The sequence below is a fragment of the Puma concolor genome, chromosome A3 (assembly GCF_028749965.1).
Source record: "Puma concolor isolate L17-30 chromosome A3, mPumCon1.1.hap2, whole genome shotgun sequence".
Lineage (NCBI taxonomy): Eukaryota > Metazoa > Chordata > Mammalia > Carnivora > Felidae > Puma > Puma concolor.
The window spans coordinates 79690487-79711991 of NC_141669.1; the positions used below are offsets into that span (position 1 = coordinate 79690487).

Below are 21505 nucleotides of genomic sequence, written 5' to 3' on the forward strand. Positions count from 1 at the left end.
GCTTTGGAATCCGGGGTCAGGTTTTGCCCTCCTCACATCCTCACCAGCTCTGATGTCACGGATTCCTTTGCTGCTAACGCAAACAAATCTGTTCTCAGGATGTGCCCTCACGTAATTAACAGAAAGCAGACCAGGCAGAAATGCTAGGCTGACTTCTTGGTGCCCAGAGCTCCCTGAGGATCTGCTGGTAGGGACAGAACACCTTCACCCTCGGGATTGCCTCCAGATCTTCCAAGCACACCTGTTCAGCTGTGGGCTGCTGCCCCCCTAACCTCACCATGTGCCGGCTGCCAGGATCCAGGGACTTGAGATATGGACTCACTTCTGTCACTGCTCCCTACTCCAGTAACTGACCTGGGTGCCTTGGAATGCACATTCCACCTTTGTCATATACAGATTATTAGAAGGGCAAGGGGATCAGAGCTTTCTCGAATGACATTCAAATCTCAGCTTTGCCACTTGGCAGGGCCTCTGACAGGGTGTCTCATACATATCAGCACAAAATGTGAGTGGTCTTTTAAAGGTGTAGAGGGAGAATTCAATTAGATGGTTTGAAAATAAAGAGCCACCCCCACATAGTGTAGCCAGGTGGATCAGAGCCATGTCTCTAGCAGCACGCCACAGGGCCCAGTCCTCAGCCATGTCCTATTAAGCTTTTTCTTTAATCAGTGCTGTATATGAAAATATAGACAACAGCTTCATGGAGTGGATTAGAGCAGGCTTTGACATGGGATGGAATGCCATTCAAATCAGCTTTACCACTTGGCCATATGATCTTGAGGAAGTCACTTAACTTCTCTGAACCTCGGTTTTCTCTCTTATAGGGTGATTATGTGAATTAGTTGATAAGATCTATGTCTGGCATACAGTAAGCAGTCAATAAATGGCATATAGTTTGTGTATTGCGTGTGAAAGTGATGGAGTTTGGGAGGAAAGGCCAGTATGGTGCCACTGCATATCATGGGTCCCAAAATATCAGGTGACTCAGATCAATGGGAAGATCCAACATTTACCTCCAACAGATCAATTGTATATGCACAAGATAGGGCCTTCTGGCTTAGCAGCAGCCCGTGTTACAGGACTACTGGCTTTGGCTGATGGTAGTTGATAATGGGGACACTAAAAGCACATGAACTCACAAACTTACAAAGATGTCCGGCGTGGGGTCCAGTAACAGCAGTGTTCTCAGTGTCCTTGCCCAGTTGGGCAGGAATTCGGGAACCTGCTCACAGGAGCATGACCATGATGGGGAAGAGCCTTGAACCTGGGGAGACATGGCTGGGTGAGCTGGGGGTTCTAGCCTGGACAAACAGATGTGGCACAGTGTGACAGCTGCCCCATCATTGGAGGTGGTCATGTGGAAGATGAAGTGGCCTGACTCTGTGTGGTTCCAGCAGAAAAAAAGGTAGCCTCGGTCTGTGGAAACTGAGGGAGGGAAGAACCTTCTATAAAGATGGCCCAGATGGGGCATGGGACAGTAGCGAGCACCCTGCTGCTAGAGACGGCAGGGATGTTGTACAAAGAGGAGTCAGCAGATCAGTGGCTGGGATTCAGGACTCTCCCTTCTAATCACTCACCAGGGAGAGATAAAGCCTTTTCCTGACATTAATTATTGCTTACTTCCTCAACTGTGTTGCCACCTTGTTAAGAAGGCTGATTAGGTTGGAATAGGTCACGTGATGGAATTAATTTGTCCTGCTTGGGCTCTTCAAGACTCCGAATGAAGTGCAAATCCCTAGGGGCCAACGCCTAGCTGGCTTTTATTCAGGCTGATCAAACTTCAGCCCTTGGAGCTTTTAAAAGACAGGGAATGAAAGAAAAATATGCCCAAACACACTGGTCTTATTCCACGCAGTTAGACAAACCCCAAGCCTCTGCTGATGTGAATGGTGCTCATCTTGAGTCGTGGGCACGTGTCCTCTGTGTACTCATGCTTTGCATCCTGGATTGCACAGGTGAGTCTCTGGCCCAATTACCTCTGCACTGCAGGGGACAGAGGTTAGGCTTTGACAAAAGGGCACAGTGGGACTGAATTTTCACATGAAAGCACTGAACAAATGCACTTGGGAAATTAGGCCAATTCCGTACAATATTCCAGGATGCTCCTCTTAACCAAATACTGAATGGATTCCTAGGAAAGCTGCCGAGCAAGCACACAAATAACTGCCCAGGTGGTGTGGCTGTGGTGTCCACACAGTCCAGCCTTAGCAGATAGGATTTCAGTATGCAGAGATGTGTCTGAAACTGAATTCTTGTTCTGGAATCATTGTGTAGAAACAGCTGCTGTGGGTGTGGATGCTGGGCACTGGGACCCGCCTCCCCCTCCCCTGCCAGTGCTCTGATGAGGACCGGGTGCTGCTGGCCTGCCCCCTTCTCCCAGTCCATGGGCAGTGGCTAGGCAAACTACCTTCCCTGGTCAGCCTGGCTGTAAAGGAAAGGCCATGATTTTTTTGTTTTTTGTTTGTTTGCTTGCTTTGTTTTTGTCATTGTTGTTTGTCATTTCTTCTTTTTTAAAAATTAATTAATTTATTTTTTAATTTACATCCAAGTTAATTAGCATATAATGCAACAATAAGGAAAAGCCATATTCATCCAAAAAGCCAGGATCTGCCAGATCCTGCTGGAGCACAGACTGACAGAGTGAAGACGGGGGTCTGCAGCTTTCCTCATTAAGCAGGGCATCTGGCCATCTCATCCCTGAGTGTGTACAGGAGGCGATGAGCTTGAAATCAATTTAGCCTGCTGCATATTTGATTTCCTAGGGTCCACTCGCCTTGCGAGGAGACTTCATCAGAACTGCAGCAGGAGATCGCCATGGAGACCAGACGACTGGCTGAATCCAGGCGAAACTCCTACACCAGCCAGGGGCCCTCCAGGTAACCCACCAGGCTCAGCACTCACCTTGGGAACGGGGAGACTGAGGCAGGAGGAAGGGAGATGAGTGTCAGGAAGAAACCGGCGGGGTGGGGGGAGGGGGTGGTGGAGGGGTGGAGGTAGCGTTGAAGATTTGGAGAAGAAAGGGACAGGAGAAAAGCTGTCAGAAATCTATCACCGAGTAATTTCCTCTCAGGTCAAGTGTTCTGAGCTCAGAAAAATCTAAGAAAAACTGCTGTTATCTGAAATTGCTTTCATATAAAGTGATATTGAGGCACTTGCTCAATTCTGGAAGAATTTAGAAAAAGCCAACCAGGAAGGGTTCCAAAAAGAATTGAGAAAAAAGACCAGCAAGCCGCAGTAGACCGCTGGTGGACTTCAGTTGTGTGCAGGTGGTACCAGTGGCACCGTCCGAAATAGCCTCTGGCAGGTCCTCACAGGTGTGTGTCCAGACTTCGTAGCATGCATCTTGCAAAAGGATGGGGAATATTATCCAGCCTCCGAGCTGATGACGTCTGCACTTGGGTGTCAAGAGCTGTGCCACCTTAAAGAAGTCATTTCACCTTTCCAGGTCTCATCTGGAAACACATCAAACAGTGGGAGGGCTGCGCAGGAGATGAGCACTGACTCCCGACAGGTGCTCAACAAATGCGGAGCTCATTGTTTCCTTCCACTAAATTTGTTTTTCTACCAATGCCAGAGTTTTATATAATCACGTGTTCTACAGTTTTGGCTAAGATGGTTGCAAAAGTTAATTTGTCTAGTTATTCTTCATATTTTTCACTGCGGAGGAATGTTTCTTTCACCAGCCCCTTGTAGCTGGGCATTTACATGATTTCCAGTGTTTTTGTCTTACCAATAAAATGTGGTCTTAAGGCTCATTGATTGCAAGGAAGAAGACACCTTCAAACCGGTTCAAATCGAAAGACCTGGGGTAGGGCCGAGGCAGGAGGCTGGTGCAAGCTCAGACAGACCGTCCGGTGGAAAGGGAACCAAATGGGGTTCATCAGACGGGAGCAGGGGAGGCACCTGCCCTCTCCCTTTCATTTTCTCCTGGAGTGTCATGATCGTTGTGATTTTTTTTCCTGCATGTCTCCTCTGTTTCAGGCTTTCTCTGTTCACACATCAGTAGGCACAGGCTGGAAATGGCCTTTGCTATACAATCTTGTGTTGAAACACCCAACCCCATCCTGGAGTGGCTTTTAATTCAGAGGCTTGAGTGACTCTCTGTGGGTCACTTGTTCATTCCTGAGCCTGTTGGCTGAGCTGGAGAAGGGGGTATGATCTTGGTTCCAGCCCCTCAGCAGAGGGAGGATGGGGGGTGGGAAGAGTGTCCAGAGCAGAGAGGCTGGGCTGGGCAGGCACCTCAACATATGTCTGCAGCAGCTGTAAACATCTTTGAGCGTGGAATGTTTTCTTGCTTTAACTTACTCTTCTTAGGCAAAGCTCCGAAGTGTGTTATTAGGGTGAAGGCATATGACAACTCATGATGTGGTTCTAGGTTGCTCAGAACTGATTTTGTTGGGAACAGTGGCATGCACTGTAGGTGCCAAGTCAGGGAAACCAGATTCCAAGAAAGAGGGTTCAGGCTTTCTTCCAATTCCCCTCTGGAGGAGACAGGGAAGGCAGGAGGCAGGGCTGAAGGAAGCCTTCTTACGGAAAGCTGGAGCTAAGACAGGCTCTGGAGACATAGGCTGGCTGGTCTCAGGCACTTGAGGGCCTGGCAGGGTCTGGCTCCAGGAGAAGGGTGAGGGAAAGCTGCAAGGAAACTCGTGCACAAGGCTGGGAGGAAACAAGAATTTGTATAGCAAACAATGAGACAAGGGTTAAGAAAAGAATCTAAGTTGTATCTGGGTGCCTGTTCCCTTAAACCTTATTCTAAATTTTATCACCATTTGCAAATTGTATTTTTTCTATTCCGGTGCCTACCAGTCATAAAGAGCTCTACAAAGGCAATGTAAGCAGAAAAGCTGCTAATTCCCCATTTGAAGGATCATGCCTTTGGCAGAGTCCTTGTGTTAAAAGGACAAAGCCATAATGAAGACAATGTCCCTTATCTGGAAAGCTGGGTCCCAGACTGCAGGTGGTATAGGACCAGGGAATAAGGCCCTGACAGAGTGGAGGTGCACATCTAAGCCTGGGATCCTGCCAGTCATCTCTGCTTCTGCCCCAGCCCTGGAAAAGATAGCTTTCCATCTCCTTCCTCCCTGCACTAGCTGCCTGTCCATGTCCTTCCAGGTTGTCTCGCCTGATCATCTCACTGCGAGCATGGGCCACCGGGCACTTACACCACGAGGACCAGAGACCTGACTCCTTCCTGGAGCGTTTCCGTGGAGCTGAGCTCAAGGAGGTATCCAGCCAAGAAAGCAATGCCCAGTCAAATGTGGGCAGCCAGGAGCCACCAGACAGAGGGAGAAGGTAAGGAACCAAGAGGATGGGCCACTGGCACCAGGTGAAGCATTGGTTTGCTCCTGCAGCTTAGATCCACTGTGTGGGTGGCCCAGAGCACCAGCCTCATGACCTGTACCTTGAAGAAGGTGTCTGTTGTGGAGGAATACTGCATGCTCTAACAGTGGCTGCCCCGAGTCAAAGAAGGATTGCAGGAGAGGAAATCCTTTAACCAGAACCTCCACCCTCATTTGACCCTGTACAGAGTACCCACCAGTGCCCCCTAGAATTGGTGCTCTCAGAAACACATCTGGGGATGCTAGTCTCACTTGATCTCTCTCCATCAAAGGGCCCTCATCCCAGATTGCACTGTGACCCACTTTACTAAAAGCCAGGGGCTTTAATACCATAGCTTTGAGATTACCTAAATGGTACCCACAATTTTACATGCAATCTTCTGGGAGGGAGGTCTGAAGATTGGTCAGAATTTTCAAGAGGAGCCATCATACCCCAGATCAGGATAAGAACCATGGAGTTGGGGAGTGTAGGTGGGGGTAGAATGGGGGATGGAGAGAATGTTTACTTTTCGGTAGGAGAGAGGTCTGCAGAACAAGGGCTCTGAGCATTTTCTTGCATGGCCCACTGACTGATTGGGGGCTGTGGCTGGTGCTGTCTGGTGTAGACATAGTGAAAGAAATCTGCAGGTGCTGACTTACATCCCCCAATCCCACACCCTACACTCAGAGCTGCTTCCTCCCCTCCTCTCTTGTTCTTGGGAAGTCTCCCCAGCCTGTGACCAGCAGGGAGACCACTGGGCCACCACAGGTTGAATTGAGTGTGGCTAGTAGCAGAATGTCTCTTCAGGACCCCTGGGCTGTTGGAGGGAAGGAGAGCTAAGACATGGAGGGGGAGGATGACCGCCTCTGAGCCTCTCAAACAGGAAGCCTCTTGCTCAGAATCTGCTTTCTGGAAAAGGGGGCTGAATTCTGTAGATAATGCCAAGATTTATAAGATGTAAAGGTGAAAACAAGCCTGGTTATTGCAGACCAAATGGTCCCTATATAATTGTTGGAGAAAATCCTGTGTGTTTTTTTGTTGAACGAGAAAAAGGGCTCAGGTGTGAGTCTCTCAAATGGGCATCCAAGGGCCCCTGGGGAGTGAAGGTCATGAGGCCTCAGAGGAAGCAAGATGGATCTTCCTGGTACTTCCATTTTGCTTCCATGTTTGTATATACGTGTTATAGGTTTATTATAGATTATGCAGTAGATTGAAAAATGTGCAAGCATATTTAAGATAAAATATGAGAGTTCAAGGAAATTTCTTGCTATCAACCACTCTAGGGGAGCCACGTTTAGTCTCCCTGCTGGGAAAGCTGTGATAATTGGCTGGCTCACGTTTTCACCTGGGCTTAGACCACAAACCCTTGGGGTTTCTGGGCTTGGGGAAGGACCACCTAAGGCCTGGGTGCTGGTGGGAATGGGGATGTGTGCAGGGCCATCGCAGGTTCCCAGGGCCAGGCATCCTAGACTGAGAGATAGCTCCATGACTGCAAGGCCAGCATGCTATTCACTGCTGAGCCATAAAGAAAGGATGGATGGCAGATAAGGGAGAAGAGAAGATGGGGGAGGAGGAGGTGGGGAGAGAGGTTTGCTACTGAGCCAGCCAGAGTGGTTCAGTTCCTTGTGGACAAGCAAAGACTTCTTTTGTTAACTTGATCAAATTATCCTATCTACAACCTTAGCCTAATGAAGATGAACATAAGCCTCTTTGTCCATTTCCCAATGTGACCAGATGAGCAAAGAGCTGGGCTAGGATCCCATCAGGGCCAGGTCCCGACTGTACCACAGATGCCTGGTCGCTTGCCTGAGGGTTCAGAGTGGGCAGGCTCATGCAGGCTAGTGGCGGATCAATTAGAGAGGCTTCCTGGGGGAGGAAGACTTTGGATTTTCCAGGCAAATCCCATTGGCAAAGCAAAGTGTATGCAGAGACAGGTCTTGGTTATTCTAATGGTTTGGCCTTATGACATCCCAGACACAGAGATGTGGTAAACACAGGCCACTGCATCTTTCCTAACTTCATAGGAATTGGGAAATTGCTTGGCAGGGGAGGGGGGCGGGTCTGGTGATCAGAACCAATCCCAAAACAAATAGTTAGAGCCTCGTAATGGATGGTGAGAGGGAGACTTGAGCAGTGGTGAGCAGAAGTACCAGGATGGCATTTGGCTGGATGTTCATCATCACAGAAGAGAAGAGGTGCCCTGAGAGTCAGGCAAGAGGATCACAGGCCACTGGCCTTGGTCCTGGAGGTCTTCTATGAGGTGTCTGCAGTGACAGCAGACAGGCAAGCCACCCGCCAGCTCTGTGAGGCCATGCTGGCTTCCTTAAACTAGCTGTGTCAAAAATGTCTATTGGCAATTGAGCACTCTGAGATAATAGCTTTTCCTACAGAACGCCGCAAAGGACCGTGTGATTCAGCTTTAAATAAACGTGTAGCTGGGCGCAAAACCAGCCTCCACTTTCTAGCAGATTCTCACATAAAACTGGGGTGGCAAACCCTGAAGTTTTAAGATTAATGTGGGGACAAGGGCCCAGAGCAGGATAGATGCAGAACTGGGACAGTTCTGCTCATGGTCTGTTTTTTGCCCTGCAAGCCGGAAGTAGCTGCTGTGATTGGGTTTTTGACGGAGGGCCCCTTTTGAGAGCCCCTGCCTGCGCAGATGAGGGGGGTAAGTTGCTGCTGCTGCTGCCAAATGTGTCCATCTGCTGCTGAAGGTGCTCGACTCACTCCACCTGAGTGCACTCAGTGGGCAGGAACCACATAGGGTTCATGTCTGTGTCCCTCAAAGCTCCTGGCACACTGTTAAACTGAATGAAATGGGGTGGAACTTGAGGCCAGGATTCTGGGTGGGATGTGCATAGTTAACTCTCTATTCAGAAGCCTCAGTTGAGCCAAATGTTCATCTTCTCTTCCCCCTAGAGCTAGCCAGTCAAAAAATGTTTGTCCTGACAATAACAACACCCCAGGTCCTGAGAGGTGTGTGAAAAGGCCTGGGGGACAGGGTGTGGGGAGGTGCCAGCCTAACCACCTGGGGCAAATGGTCCCCAGTAGTTGGAACTGAGTTCAGATTCCCATGCCGCGTTCTCTTTACTTTCCAGCAGTGGCTGGCCGCTGGCCAAAAACAACACCAACATGTGCAACAACTCAGAGGAGTGAGTACCTCTGCTCCCCAGCAGAGCCCCCTCACCCTCCCTGGTCCCACTGGCCACCTACCTCCCCATAGATGTCCCAGCTTCGCCTCCCTGCTGAAATCCTTTCGCTTCCCACACTTCTAGAACACCACTAGATCATTCTAGAATCTTGTTCCTTTCTCCAAAATTCCATCCCCATGGACAAATGGGGAAGGGACCTGGTCTGTATGACTTCTTTGAGCAACCCTCATTTTTCTCATCTATAATGCATACATGGTTTAAGCTTTGACATCCTCTATCGCTTCTGTATTTGAGGGTGCAAACTCAGAGTTCCTTTACAGAGCAGTGGATATTCTCCTTCATGATGAGAATGCATTTTCCATTCGACAACCCCAAGCTCCAGGGTGCCAGTGAAATGCCCTTGTCATAAGGCCAATTCAGGCCAATTTGGAGGGAGTAATTAGGACAATGGGAAGAGGGGATTTAAATACTGTATTTCCAGAGAATAGCCTCTTGAAATGGTGACCCTGCTGTAATTACTTTTTATCACCAGACGCTGAGCTGGCAGATCAGTTTGATGTGTGATTCTGGCAAGTGCCACTCAAGAGCCCAGGGAGGAAGTGTTGCATGTGTGTGATCATACACGTGTGGGTGTGCACCATTCGCCAGACTTCTTTATGGAATACCCCGGGGGCAGGCACAGGAGGGAGTCTCAGTTGGAACTTAGGGAAAAAACCATCAATATCAGCAAGAAATCCAAATTACCTGCCTTCCAACTGAGGAGAAATGTGCCAAGGCTTTTTCCTATTTCCTTTTGTTCCTTGGATAGAAGTTTTTACCATTTCCCTCCATGAAACTTAGTTGCATTTTGTCTGCAGAAATGTGGATATCAAATCCAGAGACCCAAATGCCAGCAATCAAGATAAATGAAATTATTTAATTTGCAAAATAGTAGCTATTGTGATATGTGCTTGATCTAAAGCCAAACTTGATATTAAATACCCTTGAAACCCCCATGTTGAGTCCCACAGTCAGAGACAGGCTCAGGGCACTGGAAACCATGGACAGAGGTCCTGTAGGTCTCTAGGCTCCTCTGTTCTGGGGCTGGAATGTGGGCGAGGATGGGGCAGATGGTGTTGGTTGCATCAGGCTCTTATAAATCTTTTCAGATGGGTTCAAATCATGGGTCCACACTGCAGGCCAAGGACCGAAGGAAAAAATTGTGGACTGTCCCAAAATGTGACAATCTGGGCACAGAGTTACAGAAACAATTCTGATGGACACCCTTCCCCATTCTTCCACCATGTTTCTGGCATTTTAACTTAGTCCATGGGTCCTTGAATAATTTTTCTGTCTCCCAGAGCAAACTGTTCCCAGCCCAACAGGCATCGTTTGCAGCTCTGTATAGGTCTTTCGGGGCAGTGCTGGGTGGATTGGGGGATGCAGTTGGATGGTGGTGAGTCTTTCATGGGCCCACAGCAGGTTGGTAACCTCCCCCAGCCCCTCCACAAATTGTGACCTGATGTAATTAAACTCACAGCTGGTCTGAGCATGCCTGATAAGCTTGTGGGCAGCGCCCTCTGCTGGTGCCTTGACATTAAGACTTCAGTGGCAGAAAACCTTTCAAAGGACACTTCATTATAGATTCAAGAGGAAAGAGGATGAGGATGAGTGACTGTCCTTAATCTTCTCATTTAGCAAGTTTAATATTTTTTTATTTTATTCAGTTTATTCATGTACTAACTGTCAAAAACTTGGAAAACACAGAAAAGCACCAATGAGCATACACCCTCAAAAAATATACTTCATTTTAACAGTAGAATCCCATTATCAGAGATAACCCCTCTTAACATGTTGGGAAATATCCCTCCAAGGTTTTCCATAGATATTGAGTATATAGATATGTATATAGACAGAACATATTATATATGGAAATATATAATATATACTGGTATATATTATAATTATCATATGTTGTATATAATAATTATTTTATTATTACAGCTACACATAATTACATATATATGATATATTTATATATTACACATAAATTACATATATATTTTTAAGTGCCTTTGTATCCCAATTCATCCATAAAGAGCTTTGTGACCATGGGCAAGTTACCTGACCTCTCTGCATCAGTTTCCTGACTTGTAAAGTAGGGTTTGTATTAATGTTTTACTTATAAGGTTGAAGGAAGACTAAATGTGCTAATACATGTACAGTGCTTAGAATAGTGCCTGGTTACATAGTAAGTGCCCAATAAATACTGACTAGTGATGCGAGCAGAGCAATTTCACCGCCACCTCCCTAAAGATGTCTACACCCTAATCCCTGGAACCTGTAGAGAGGTTACCTTATATAGCAAAGGGGACTTTGCAAATGTGATTAAACTTGAAGACCTTGAGGTGGGGAGGTTGTCCTGGATTAACAGGTGGGCCCAATGTAATCACATGCATTCTTAAAAGCAGGAAGGGGAGGTGGGGAGAAGAGTGGGTCTGAGAGATGAGTCGGAAGGAGAAAGGAGGGATTTTTATTGTAAGAAGGCCCCCATAATTGCTGGCTTTGAAAAAGGAGAAAGGGGGACACAAGGCAAGGAATACAGCAGCCTCTCAAAGCTAGGAATAGCCCTCCATTTTCCGCAGCAAGAAAACAAGGACTTTGATTCTACAGCTTCAGGGCACTTAATTCTGCCCACAACCCAAGTGAGCAGGAAACAGATTCTCCCCAGAGTCCCTAGAAAGAAACACAGGCTGCCGCCGACACCTTGATTTTTATCCAGTTAAACTTATACCAACCAGACTTCCGATCTACGGAACTGTAAGATAACACATTCAGGTTGTCTTCAGCCACTACATTTGTCGTAATTTGTTAGGGCAGCAATAGAAAACTAATAACACAGCTTTTGATACCATGAGTGGGGTGCTGCTGTAACAAAGAAAGTGGAAGTGGCTTCGGAGCAGACTCTAAAAAATTTTTGAGGAGCATAATTTTATTTATTTTATTTTTTATTTTTTAATGTTTATTTATTTATTTTTTTTTTGAGAGAGAGAGAGAGAGAGAGAGAAAGCAAGCTGGGCAGGGGCAGAGAGACAGGGGGACACAGACTCTGAAGCAGGCTCCAGGCTCTGAGCTGTCAGCACAGAGCCTGATGTGGGGCTTGAACTCATGAACCGTGAGATCAGGACCTGAGCTGAAAGCCGGACACTCAACCGACTGAGCCACCCAGGCGCCCCAAGGAGCATAATTTTAAAAAGGAAAGCCTAGATAGCTTTGAACAGATTGGTAGTAGAAATATGGATGTTAAAGACTCTGCTGGTAAGGGCTCAGAAGGAAATAAGGAGTATCACAGAGAAAACCTGTTTCGCTGAAGCACCTTGTGCTTGAATGGTTGTAAACTGACTACTAGTAGAACCCTGGGCTTCCAGGATGCTGCTGGTAAGGACTTGCACATAAGTGAGGAGCAGGCTATTGGAAATTGGAGAAAGGGGAATCTAGGTTTACAGTGGCAGAAAGCTCAGTGCAATTACATCCTGCAGGCAGGTGGATAGCAGATCGGATAGGCAATGAGCTTGAATATTTAGCTGAGGATATTTTCAACCAAAGGTGTTGAAGGTGCAGCCTGGTGTCTTCTTGCTGCTTACAGTAAAACCCAAGAGGAGAGGGAGATATTGAGGGAAGAACTTTAAACAGAAAGGAAGCAGGACTTCATGATTTTGGAAATTCTCAGCCTACTCAAATGGAAAAGACACTAAATTTTGAAAACTGTCAGGAAAGCGTGCTTTGGGAAAAAGTCGGGTGTGTGGCTGAGCAACCTTCTGGTAATACCTCAGAGAGATCAAAAGTTCTGAGTATTCAACAAAAGGCTCTCCTGAAGAGATGAAGGGTGTGACTCATAACTCCCCTCAGCCATCCCAGCAGAAGCCAAAAATACAAGAAGGGATTTCACAGATCTGAGGATGAGCCTCTTGTCTAACACAGTGAATCCCTCTGATATACATGACATGCAATGTTCTGGAAGATTCTATACCAGCAGAAACACTGCCGGCTTGGACGTGAAGCAAGAGAAACAATATGAAATAGAGGAAGATTATGGGACCCCTAAATTCTAGATGCAGGAAACATCTTGATTAGAATACTCAGCTACAAACAGACAGGTACTCCCTTAATGAGAAGGAAGAGATGGCTCGGAGAGAGCCTTGAGCCCAGAGCGTGGAGCCACGAAAACCACAGAGGATTATTCCTAGGCCTTGAGATGAACTGGCAATTGCTCTGCTGGATTTCAGAACTGCTTGGGACTAGTAACTCTTCTGTCCTTCACTTCTCCCTTTTTGAACTGGAATATCTATAACTGATATCCTAAATCTGCCCTTCCGTTGTATCTTCAGAGTAGATGATTTTAGTGTCACGGGATCACAAGTTGCGCGACTCATGCCCTAGGATGATTCACACCTAGAGTCTCCCCTCGACCTGGTTTAGATGAGAGGATTTGGGACTTTTGAGCTGATGAGAATTTGATGCTACTTTTGGACTCTGAGTCGATTTAATAATGGAATGAAACTTTAGGGGTCTTGGAATGAGGGTGAATGCATTTAGCCCATGGGATGGATGTAAATCTTTGAAGGCCAGTGGACAGGCTGTGGAAGGTGACATAAGGGCTCCCCCAAATGTCCATGCCTTAATACCCACCACCTGTGACTTACCTCACACAGCAAAAGGGACTTTGCAGTTGTGATTAAATTTTAGGACCTTGAGATGGGGAAATTATCCTGGATTATCAAGGTGAGTCCGGTCTAATCGCATGCATCCTTAAAAGTGGAGAACCTCTCCAGCTGCAGAGAACCAGAGGGATGGCATCTCAAGAAGGACTCTACCTCTTGCTGCTGACTTTGAACACAGAAGAAGGATGCCAGGAACCAAGGATACAGCACCCTCTGAAAGCTGGGAAAGCCCTCAGCATACAGCCAGTGAGAAAATGAGCATCTCAGTCCTCTTCTTGCAAGCAATTAAATTCCACCAACAGTCCAAATGAGCAGAAAACAGATTCTTTCCTGGATTCTTCAGAAAGGATCATGGCCCTGACGACACCTCAATTTCAGTTTGGGGAGACTCAGACTTCTGACCTACAGATCTGCAGTTTGTGTTGTTTTAAGACACTAAATTTGTGGCAGTCTGTTCTGGCAGCAATAGAAAACTCATACAGCTATTACTCTAAGCTCTTTTGCTGTCTGCTTTTAACTTGGAGAAATATTAAAAACGTTTTCCTGTGTCACCAGATATTCTTCCACAACATCATTTTAAGGGGCCTCCTAGAATTCCATGGCTGATGGATCTCCTCCAGTTGTAGGATTAGATTGCTTATGCTTTTGACTGGTAGAAATAAGTAGTAATTATTTTTCTGCACGCATGTTTGCACACATCTTTGATTATTTCCTTAGGAAATGCTGTGTGAAGTATGTTGGACTTTTTCAACGAGTGTTTAATCAACAAACACTTATTTTTCAACCCGTGACTGGCTCCAGGATGTGGAGTAGGGGAATCAGAGGGGTCTGTGGATGAGTCTGATGGGTTCCCCGGAGGCAGGGAGGGTCTTTTACCTTTCCCCTTGGTTTCCTCAACTGTTCGATGGGCAATAACGCCTGCTTTGCAGAACATATATGACTGTTAACACATAACCTTTATAACAGCGCTAACCCATAACGTTGTGCAATAAAGAAGAGGAAGCAGAGTAAAGCCATGTGTTGAGGAGACACCTGCACTCCCAGAACCTTCCTGCAGATGAGGACAGAAGGCGGCTATCCAGCCCCCAGCCTCACAGTCCAGCCAACTCTGGATAAGTGTCTGAACATGGCTGTGTTTGCCTCAGATGACTCCGAGATTTGCCATTACGTGGCAAACCTGTTCCTGTCTGTGCAGATTTTGCTTCCTTTTTCCTCCCTGGCTTTCTCATCAAGGGCCAGCCTTTCATTTGATACACAGATGGGTTTTAAGAACAGCCAACAAGCCGTATCCTTCCGTTCGGAACAAAAAACCTTTACATGTGACTTCCAAAACTGAGTGACTTTTCCTCCCTAAATGTGTGGATCTGGGTTCATTTCCCATTACCTCAAAATGGTCTCAAGCTCTTTGTGACTTCCTAGGGGCTCATGAAAATGGGTCAGAAATTGCAGAACATCAGCCACTATGTATACTTTGATGTATATATACAATGTATGCTTTAATGGGGCAGTTCACCTGGGGGGGGGGGAGGGTTCACCTCATTCCTCAGGAATAATAGTAACAAAATCAGTAGCTTCCTGTCATCCCACCGTGCTAGAAATATCCATTTCCTACACCACACCCTCTCCTCCATGTCACTGTTGCCTACCCTCTCCACTGCGGTAGCATCCTTGGCATAGGAAAATTGCTAAATGTCACCCTGTATCATCCAGTGACAAGGCGAAAAAGGAGGAGAAAGAAAAAAAGGAAGAAGAGAAAAAGAAAAACGGCACAAAACAAGAGGAGTAAGTACTGAGAAGAGCTGCCTCCAAAGAGAGGGTGTGTGGTCATAGCAGGCTTGATCCCTGTATTGGTCCTGTGAGTCTGAGAGCCTTGTTGTCAGGCCTTAGCGTGGGCCCTTGGAGAGGGGCTGCCTAGGGCTGCGGGAGCGGAGTTGGACCCAGGTGGGGATCAGGCTTCCTGAGATGGTGTGAGGGGCCCACTCGCTCTGCAGGGAGAGTCCTGCCCCAGCTCTGAGCACCCAGAGGGGGCTTATAGGTAAAGAGGGTTGTCTGCAGCCTTGGGTGAGCAATTAGGGGCTGTCCCTGGGAGACTCCTCCTGTGCTCACCCACCCCACCCCCGCCCCCACCCCACATTCTGTTTGCCTGTCTGCACAGTTGGGGTAAGCTGAAGCCTAATCCTGGGCACTAGAAAATACTATATTCATAAACTTTACTCGACACGTAGGCGTGGTGTGCGTTGGGAACATTCCAGAGACATGTCAGTGAGCTGTTGATCTTGTACCTGCTGAGTCAAAGCAAAGGTGGAAGGCATGCCAGTGTCTCCTCTGGGGCATGGGAGCAGCTCCGCAGGCCTGGGCCAGCACATGGGACATATGGGGTGGGGGAGAAGACACATGGAGCCAAAGAAAAAGAAGAATCTCCAGTACCATCTAGAACCTCTAGTCCTCAGAAAATCCTGACAATAAAAACAGAAAGCACCCTAAGCTATTGCTTCCTTCAGTGTTGGCCCACATAACCTAGAAGATTCCCAGGCTAGTTGTTTTTGATGGGAGAATGGCTCCAAGTGCTTGGAAATGTCTTCAGGTCATCTGCTCAAATGCAGTTAGCAGGTCAGAGACTCCCTCAGGAATGCTACAGGGCTCCCAAATGCAGTCCAGAGAGAAGCCGCCTCAGAACCACCGGGCAGTGTTTAAATGTACGTTTTCAGGCCCCGGTCCCAGGCGGGGGGGGGGGGGGGGGGGGTGCGTGTCTGAGTGGGCCCTGGGAATCAGCGTTTCATAGAGCTCCCCCCAGATGGTTCCAACATTACCATGCAGCATTTTATTCTCAGCACGCTGAAGGATGTAGGTGATACCACAGGCACATGGGAAATCATCACCATGATTTTATTGTCAACCGTGGCTTCCTAGGAAGCTGAGCTAGGAGGGAAGGACCTCCAGAGTCTGCCTTCTCCAAGCCTGTCCCCTCCAGTGAGGGGACACCCCATGTGACCCCCCTGAGACTGACAGGACCTGTGTCTCAAGTTTAGCCTGCAGTTGCCCTAGGGTCTCTAGGCTAATCCAGGTCTCTAAGACCCTCCAACGCTGTGATTTTCAACACACTGCACTGTTCGTGTGTCGGTGTTTCCAGAAACAAGAAGGACACCATGGTGGTGGACCCCTCCAGCAACGTGTACTACCACTGGCTGACGGTCATCGCCCTGCCTGTCTTCTATAACTGGTGTCTGCTGGTATGCAGGTAGGGGTATGGGGCAATGTCTCCACATGGGCAGGGGGAGGGGTAGAGAGGCAGGGAGGGATGAGGGCAGCCAGGCCTCAAGACAGAGCTCTGAGTCCCACTCAGGGGGCTGGATTTCTGGTCCCCACACAGCCACCATCCAACTGAGTGTCCCCATTTCTCCATCTATAAGGAGGCTCTAAAAGAAGACCACCAGAGTTCTCTGAAGCACTGGTGGGGGCCTCTGCTTGCTAGGGACAGCAAGGGTCCGGTCACCTCGGGGCCTTCTTAATTTGGCTGTAGGAGGAAGATGCAGGGCCGAGTAGCTACTCTTCTGAGGGGAAGTGGGTGGGGGGGGGGTGGACATTCCTGAGCAGCCTGCAAGACAAGGATGCAGGGGAGGTCACAGTTCTCTGACTGTAAGCTTTGGGCTGTGGGCCTCCCCCAAGCAAGTTGCAGGGCTGGGATGCAAGCTGCTGCTCTTGTGAGGGCAGCCAGGGCCTTTGGGGTGCTCCTGAGAAGGCCCACAGGACAGAGATGCAGGGTGAGTGTACACAGGGGCTTCAGGAAATTCCTTACAAATGTACTTGTGAGATGCAGGGGCAAGTTATTGTTCTTCTGGGGAGAAGTGGAGGCTGTGGAACTTTTATAAACAAACTGTAGGAGGCAGGTGCAGGGTGAGCTGCTAACTCCCCTAATAAGGGGTCAGGGGAGTGAGGGTTTAGGGTCCCCTATGAAATCTGTGTTTTGGGAATACAGGAGCAAGAGGGGGAGCTGGGGGCTTGGGCTTTTCTGAGCAAACCTACAGGATGGGGATGCCAAGGGGCTATGTTCTTCTGAAAGCAAACGGGACCTTTGAGCATCCCTGATTAAGCTGCAGGACAGAGATGCAGCTCCCTGTGGGCAAGGGGCTTTGGGGCATTTCTGAGAAAGTCTGTAGGAGAGAGATGTAGGGATACCTTGTTTCTCCTCTGATGGGGTTGGCGGGATCTGTGTGGCATTTCTGAGTAAGGTACAGGGCATGGAGGCAGGGGCAACAGGCCACGTTTCCTAAATGGTGGGCTTTGGAGCCTTCCCGTGCAAGCCCAGGAGGCAGGCATACAGGGGCGGGCAGCGGCTCTTCCCGGGGTGGGCGGGGCTTGGGCGCTTTGCACATTGAGGGTGAGGCTAGACTCCTGAGGGGGCGGGGCCTGGGCGTTCTGCAGGGGGAGGGGGAGGCTAGTTTCCTGAGGGGGCGGGGCCTGGGCGTTCTGCAGGGGGAGAGGGAGGCTAGGCTCCTGAAGGGGCGGGGCCTGGGCTTTCTGTAGGGGGAGGGGGAGGCTAGGCTCCTGAGGGGCGGGGCTTGGGCGTTCTGCAACGGGAGGGTGAGGAGGCTACCCTTCTGAAGGGGTCAGGGCTTTGGGAAGTTTCAGAGCAAGCGTTTGGGGGACAGAGAGGTAAGCGGCTGCTCTTCTGGAAGTACATGAAAGGCTTTGGGACTTTTCCAAGCAAGCTTTAGGGCAGGATAAGGGGAAGCTGCTACTCACTGAGAGTAAGTGAGGGCGTTGGGGGCCCTTTCAGGCAGGCCTTTAGGACAAGGATGCAGGCTGACGTGCAGGGAAGGTAGGGGGGCTTTGGGACAATCCTGAGCAAGCCCGCAAGACAGCCGCTGCTTCTGTGAGGATGCGGAGGAGGCCTACTACTGAGTGTAAGAGGGGGCTTTGGGGATTATCTGCATAAGGGGGGCATCTCCTGCTGTTCTGAGGGTAAGTGTGGGAGTGAGAAAGGGGAGAACTTGGGACCCCTCCTAGCCTGCCTGCGGGATGGGGATCCGTGGGCGAGCTGCTTCTGTGCAAGCCAGGCTCAGGGGCTGCAGGGACACTGCTATTCTGAGGAGGCAGCAGGGGGCTCCAGTTGCTGAGTAAGCTGCAGGGTGGGGACACAGGAGCTGGCTGCTGCTCTTTTGAGGTGAAGAGGGCGTTTGGGGGTATAGTCTGTATGAGAAATAGTGAGCATAAAGATCTAGAAAATAGAAAATATTTACTGGCTGGTTTGGTTGTTCATGTCTGAGCAATTCTTAGACCCTAGGAAGGGCAAGTGCTCAATCTCTTCACATGACTCCACCAGTGAGGCCTAGAAAAACTTCCCTTCCTGGGATCTCAACGCTTACTGTTGAGAGGTGACAAGGGCCCACTCTTTGGGGTCCATCCCAGCTCTTCACAGGAGCTCTGTGACCTTTGGGACAGAAAAGCTTCTCAGAGCTGGGTCTCCTCATCCGAGTCTGGGGTGATGACACTGGGGCACGAACCCTGCAGGCAGGGCTGATACCAAGATGAAGGCACAGAGCTGGTGCCTGTGTTGGACCCAGCCCCAGACACACCCACTCCTTCCCTCTCGCGTTTAGGGCCTGTTTCGATGAGCTGCAGTCTGACCACGTGATGCTGTGGCTAGTCCTGGACTACTCGGCAGATGTCCTCTATGGCTTGGATCTGCTGGTGCGAGCTCGGACAGGTGAGTGGGCCCAGGCCCAGGGACTTCTCATGGCCAGGCCACAGATTGACTTTGTGCATCAGGAGGGGCACCATGGGTACCACAGGGCAGGTTCAGGAGATCCAAAGTGGTGAACATTACCTACCTCTGACCACAAGAGCCCAGGCAGGTCTGAGGTTGTACCAAGGGTGAGGGCGTGGTACCGCCTCAAGCTCTCTCTACAACGACTCTTTAGCAGAGGTCAAGATACCTGGGTTTTGGTCTTTGCTATGCCAACAAACTGTGTGACCTTGAGCAAGTCAAGCTGTCTCTCTGGGCCTCATTTGTATGACCTGTGAAATAAGACCATCGTCTCTCAAAGGATGCTTCCAGCAGTGACCATTCAATATCGCAGGAAACAGGAGGGAGAGCTCTGTCAATCTTGGAGTTCTTTTCCTGGACAGTCAGAGGATCCAGGACGTGTTACTCCATGGCTTTTAGATATATGGAGGAATAAAATTGGAAACAGGGCCCAGGTGAATGATGACCTCTCTCAGATCGCCTCTGGTTGTGAGTGGAGGCTAAAATCCCTTAAGCTCCAAGCTATTCATTCTTGGGGCACCTTTTTCTGACCTGCACAAAGACATCACATCAGCTGGCAGAGGCCCGGCTTGCCATTCTCAAGATTTTTGAGCTAGAAACCAGGCCATAGTTGTCAATACAAATACCACCAGATCCCAGCAGCAAGCCTCTGTGTGGCTTCACAGTGTACAAAACGTTTCAAGTACATCTTGTTTTCTTATTAGAACCGCTGCATGAGACAAAAAACACAGGCGTGATTATTTCCATCTTGCTGATTGAGAAACCAAGGCCCAGCAGCACCTGAGTGGCTCAGTCAGTTGAGCATCCAAGTCTTGATTTCAGCTCAGGTCATGTTCGCAGGGTTGGAGAATCGAGCCCTACATCACCACACTGAGGATGGAGCCTGCTTGGAATTCTCTCTCCCTCTCCCTCTGCCCCTCTCCCTGACTCACACTCTCTCTATAAAATTAAAATGAATTGAATTGAATTGAATTGAATTGAATTGAATTGAATTAAAAAATATAGAAACTGAGGCCCAGAGACACTGAGTAACTGGCCTAAAGTCCACAATCACTACTTCACAGGGCCAGACTGGGAACCCTGCTTCCACGTGGTGCCCAGTACCATAACCGAGAAGGTCTCTAATATGCAGCTTGAGGCTTGTGTGGGTAACTTAGACAGTCCTTGTGGCCTGCCACTTCATGGTCACATAAGCCTACCAAGACACAGGAGCTCCGTGGGTGGCCCGACTCACTGAGCCACCTATCTCTATTTCAACCAAGTTTCAGTGGGACAAGTTACCTGCACTCGGACAGTGATCCTACCCCTTTTTGTGCTTGGGTACTATCCCTGGCAATCTGAGATTCAGCAGAAACCCTCATGGGGAAGGCAGGTAGGCACGGAAACCAAATGGCCGTGGATCATACTCCAAGGGGAAACATCTTCAGAACTGAGAAAAGATATTATTAAGAAAGTAGTGAGGAGCCCCAAGGCACTAGGAGTGCCACATAGTTATGTAAGTACTCAATAAACACAAGGGTAACCAAAGAATGAAACAGGGAATGGGGGACTGGGAAGCAGGGTGGCCCTACCATCTGACAGCAGACTTGAGGTTTGCTTTTCACAGGGGGCAATCCTACCTCCATCTAGCCCTCAAGTGTGGCCCTGGTTCAGCAGCAGCATCACCCAGACCTTGTTAAGAGGTAGACCTCGGACCTACGGAACCAACTTTGGGAACAGCCCAGCACTCTGGCTTTTACAGAGTCCTCAGTATAATTCTGATGCTTACCAAAATCTAAAAAAAAAAACCCATGCATTATATTATTCTCTCTACTTTTGTTCATGTTTGAAAATGTTAAAAAAAAAAAAAAAGACGAAAGAATGCAAATCTCTACCTATTTGATTGATTTCACCAGTAATAACGCCTAGTGACTCCCCAGTGTCCAGCTCAGCTCCAGTCTGATTCTTTGGGGGTGGATCTCAGCTTCCTATGTTTTCAGAGCTCCTTGGATGACAGTAATGTGCAGGCAGAAAGAACTACTGCTTCCCTAGACAATGTTTTTAAAAGGCAGGTCCTGCCCCATTAGGGACGGGTGAAATCAGTTTGATAGGCCATGACCTATGCTCTTAAAATTTGTATCATTAATATTTTCCAAACATACACAAAATCAGAGACAGTAGGATCATGAATCCCCACGTACCTTCACTCAGCTTCAACAGTTATCAATATTTTGCTAATGTTTCATCTACCTCCCCACACCCTTTTCTTGGCTGGAGTATTTTAAAGCCAACCTTGGACCACTTTAACATGTTATCTCTAACTTTAAAGGATGCATCTTTAGAATACAACATCCAGGGGCTCCTGGCTGGCTCAGTCAGAAGAGCATGTGACTCTTGATCTTGGGGTCATGAGTTCAAGCCCCACATTGGGTGTAGAGATTACTTAAATAAATAAACTATATATATATATATTATATATATATATATATTATATATATATATAATATATATATATATATGTAGATGTAAAACACCAGTCCACATTCAAATTTACCCAATTAATCTACATTTTTAACTGAATAAACAGG

At 48.3% G+C, this 21505-nt stretch overlaps 1 protein-coding gene across 1 annotated transcript in view; it reads left to right on the forward strand.

Annotated features, from left to right (window-relative positions):
- CNGA3 (cyclic nucleotide gated channel subunit alpha 3) overlaps window positions 1-21505 on the forward strand; it is a 67245-nt gene that overhangs the window by 42445 nt on the left and 3295 nt on the right. The window contains exons 3-8 of the mRNA XM_086701291.1: window positions 2763-2876; window positions 5113-5292; window positions 8418-8471; window positions 14882-14953; window positions 16302-16409; window positions 18772-18878. Coding sequence (XP_086557417.1) covers window positions 2763-2876; window positions 5113-5292; window positions 8418-8471; window positions 14882-14953; window positions 16302-16409; window positions 18772-18878 — 635 coding nt within the window. The remainder of the gene's footprint in view (window positions 1-2762; window positions 2877-5112; window positions 5293-8417; window positions 8472-14881; window positions 14954-16301; window positions 16410-18771; window positions 18879-21505) is intronic.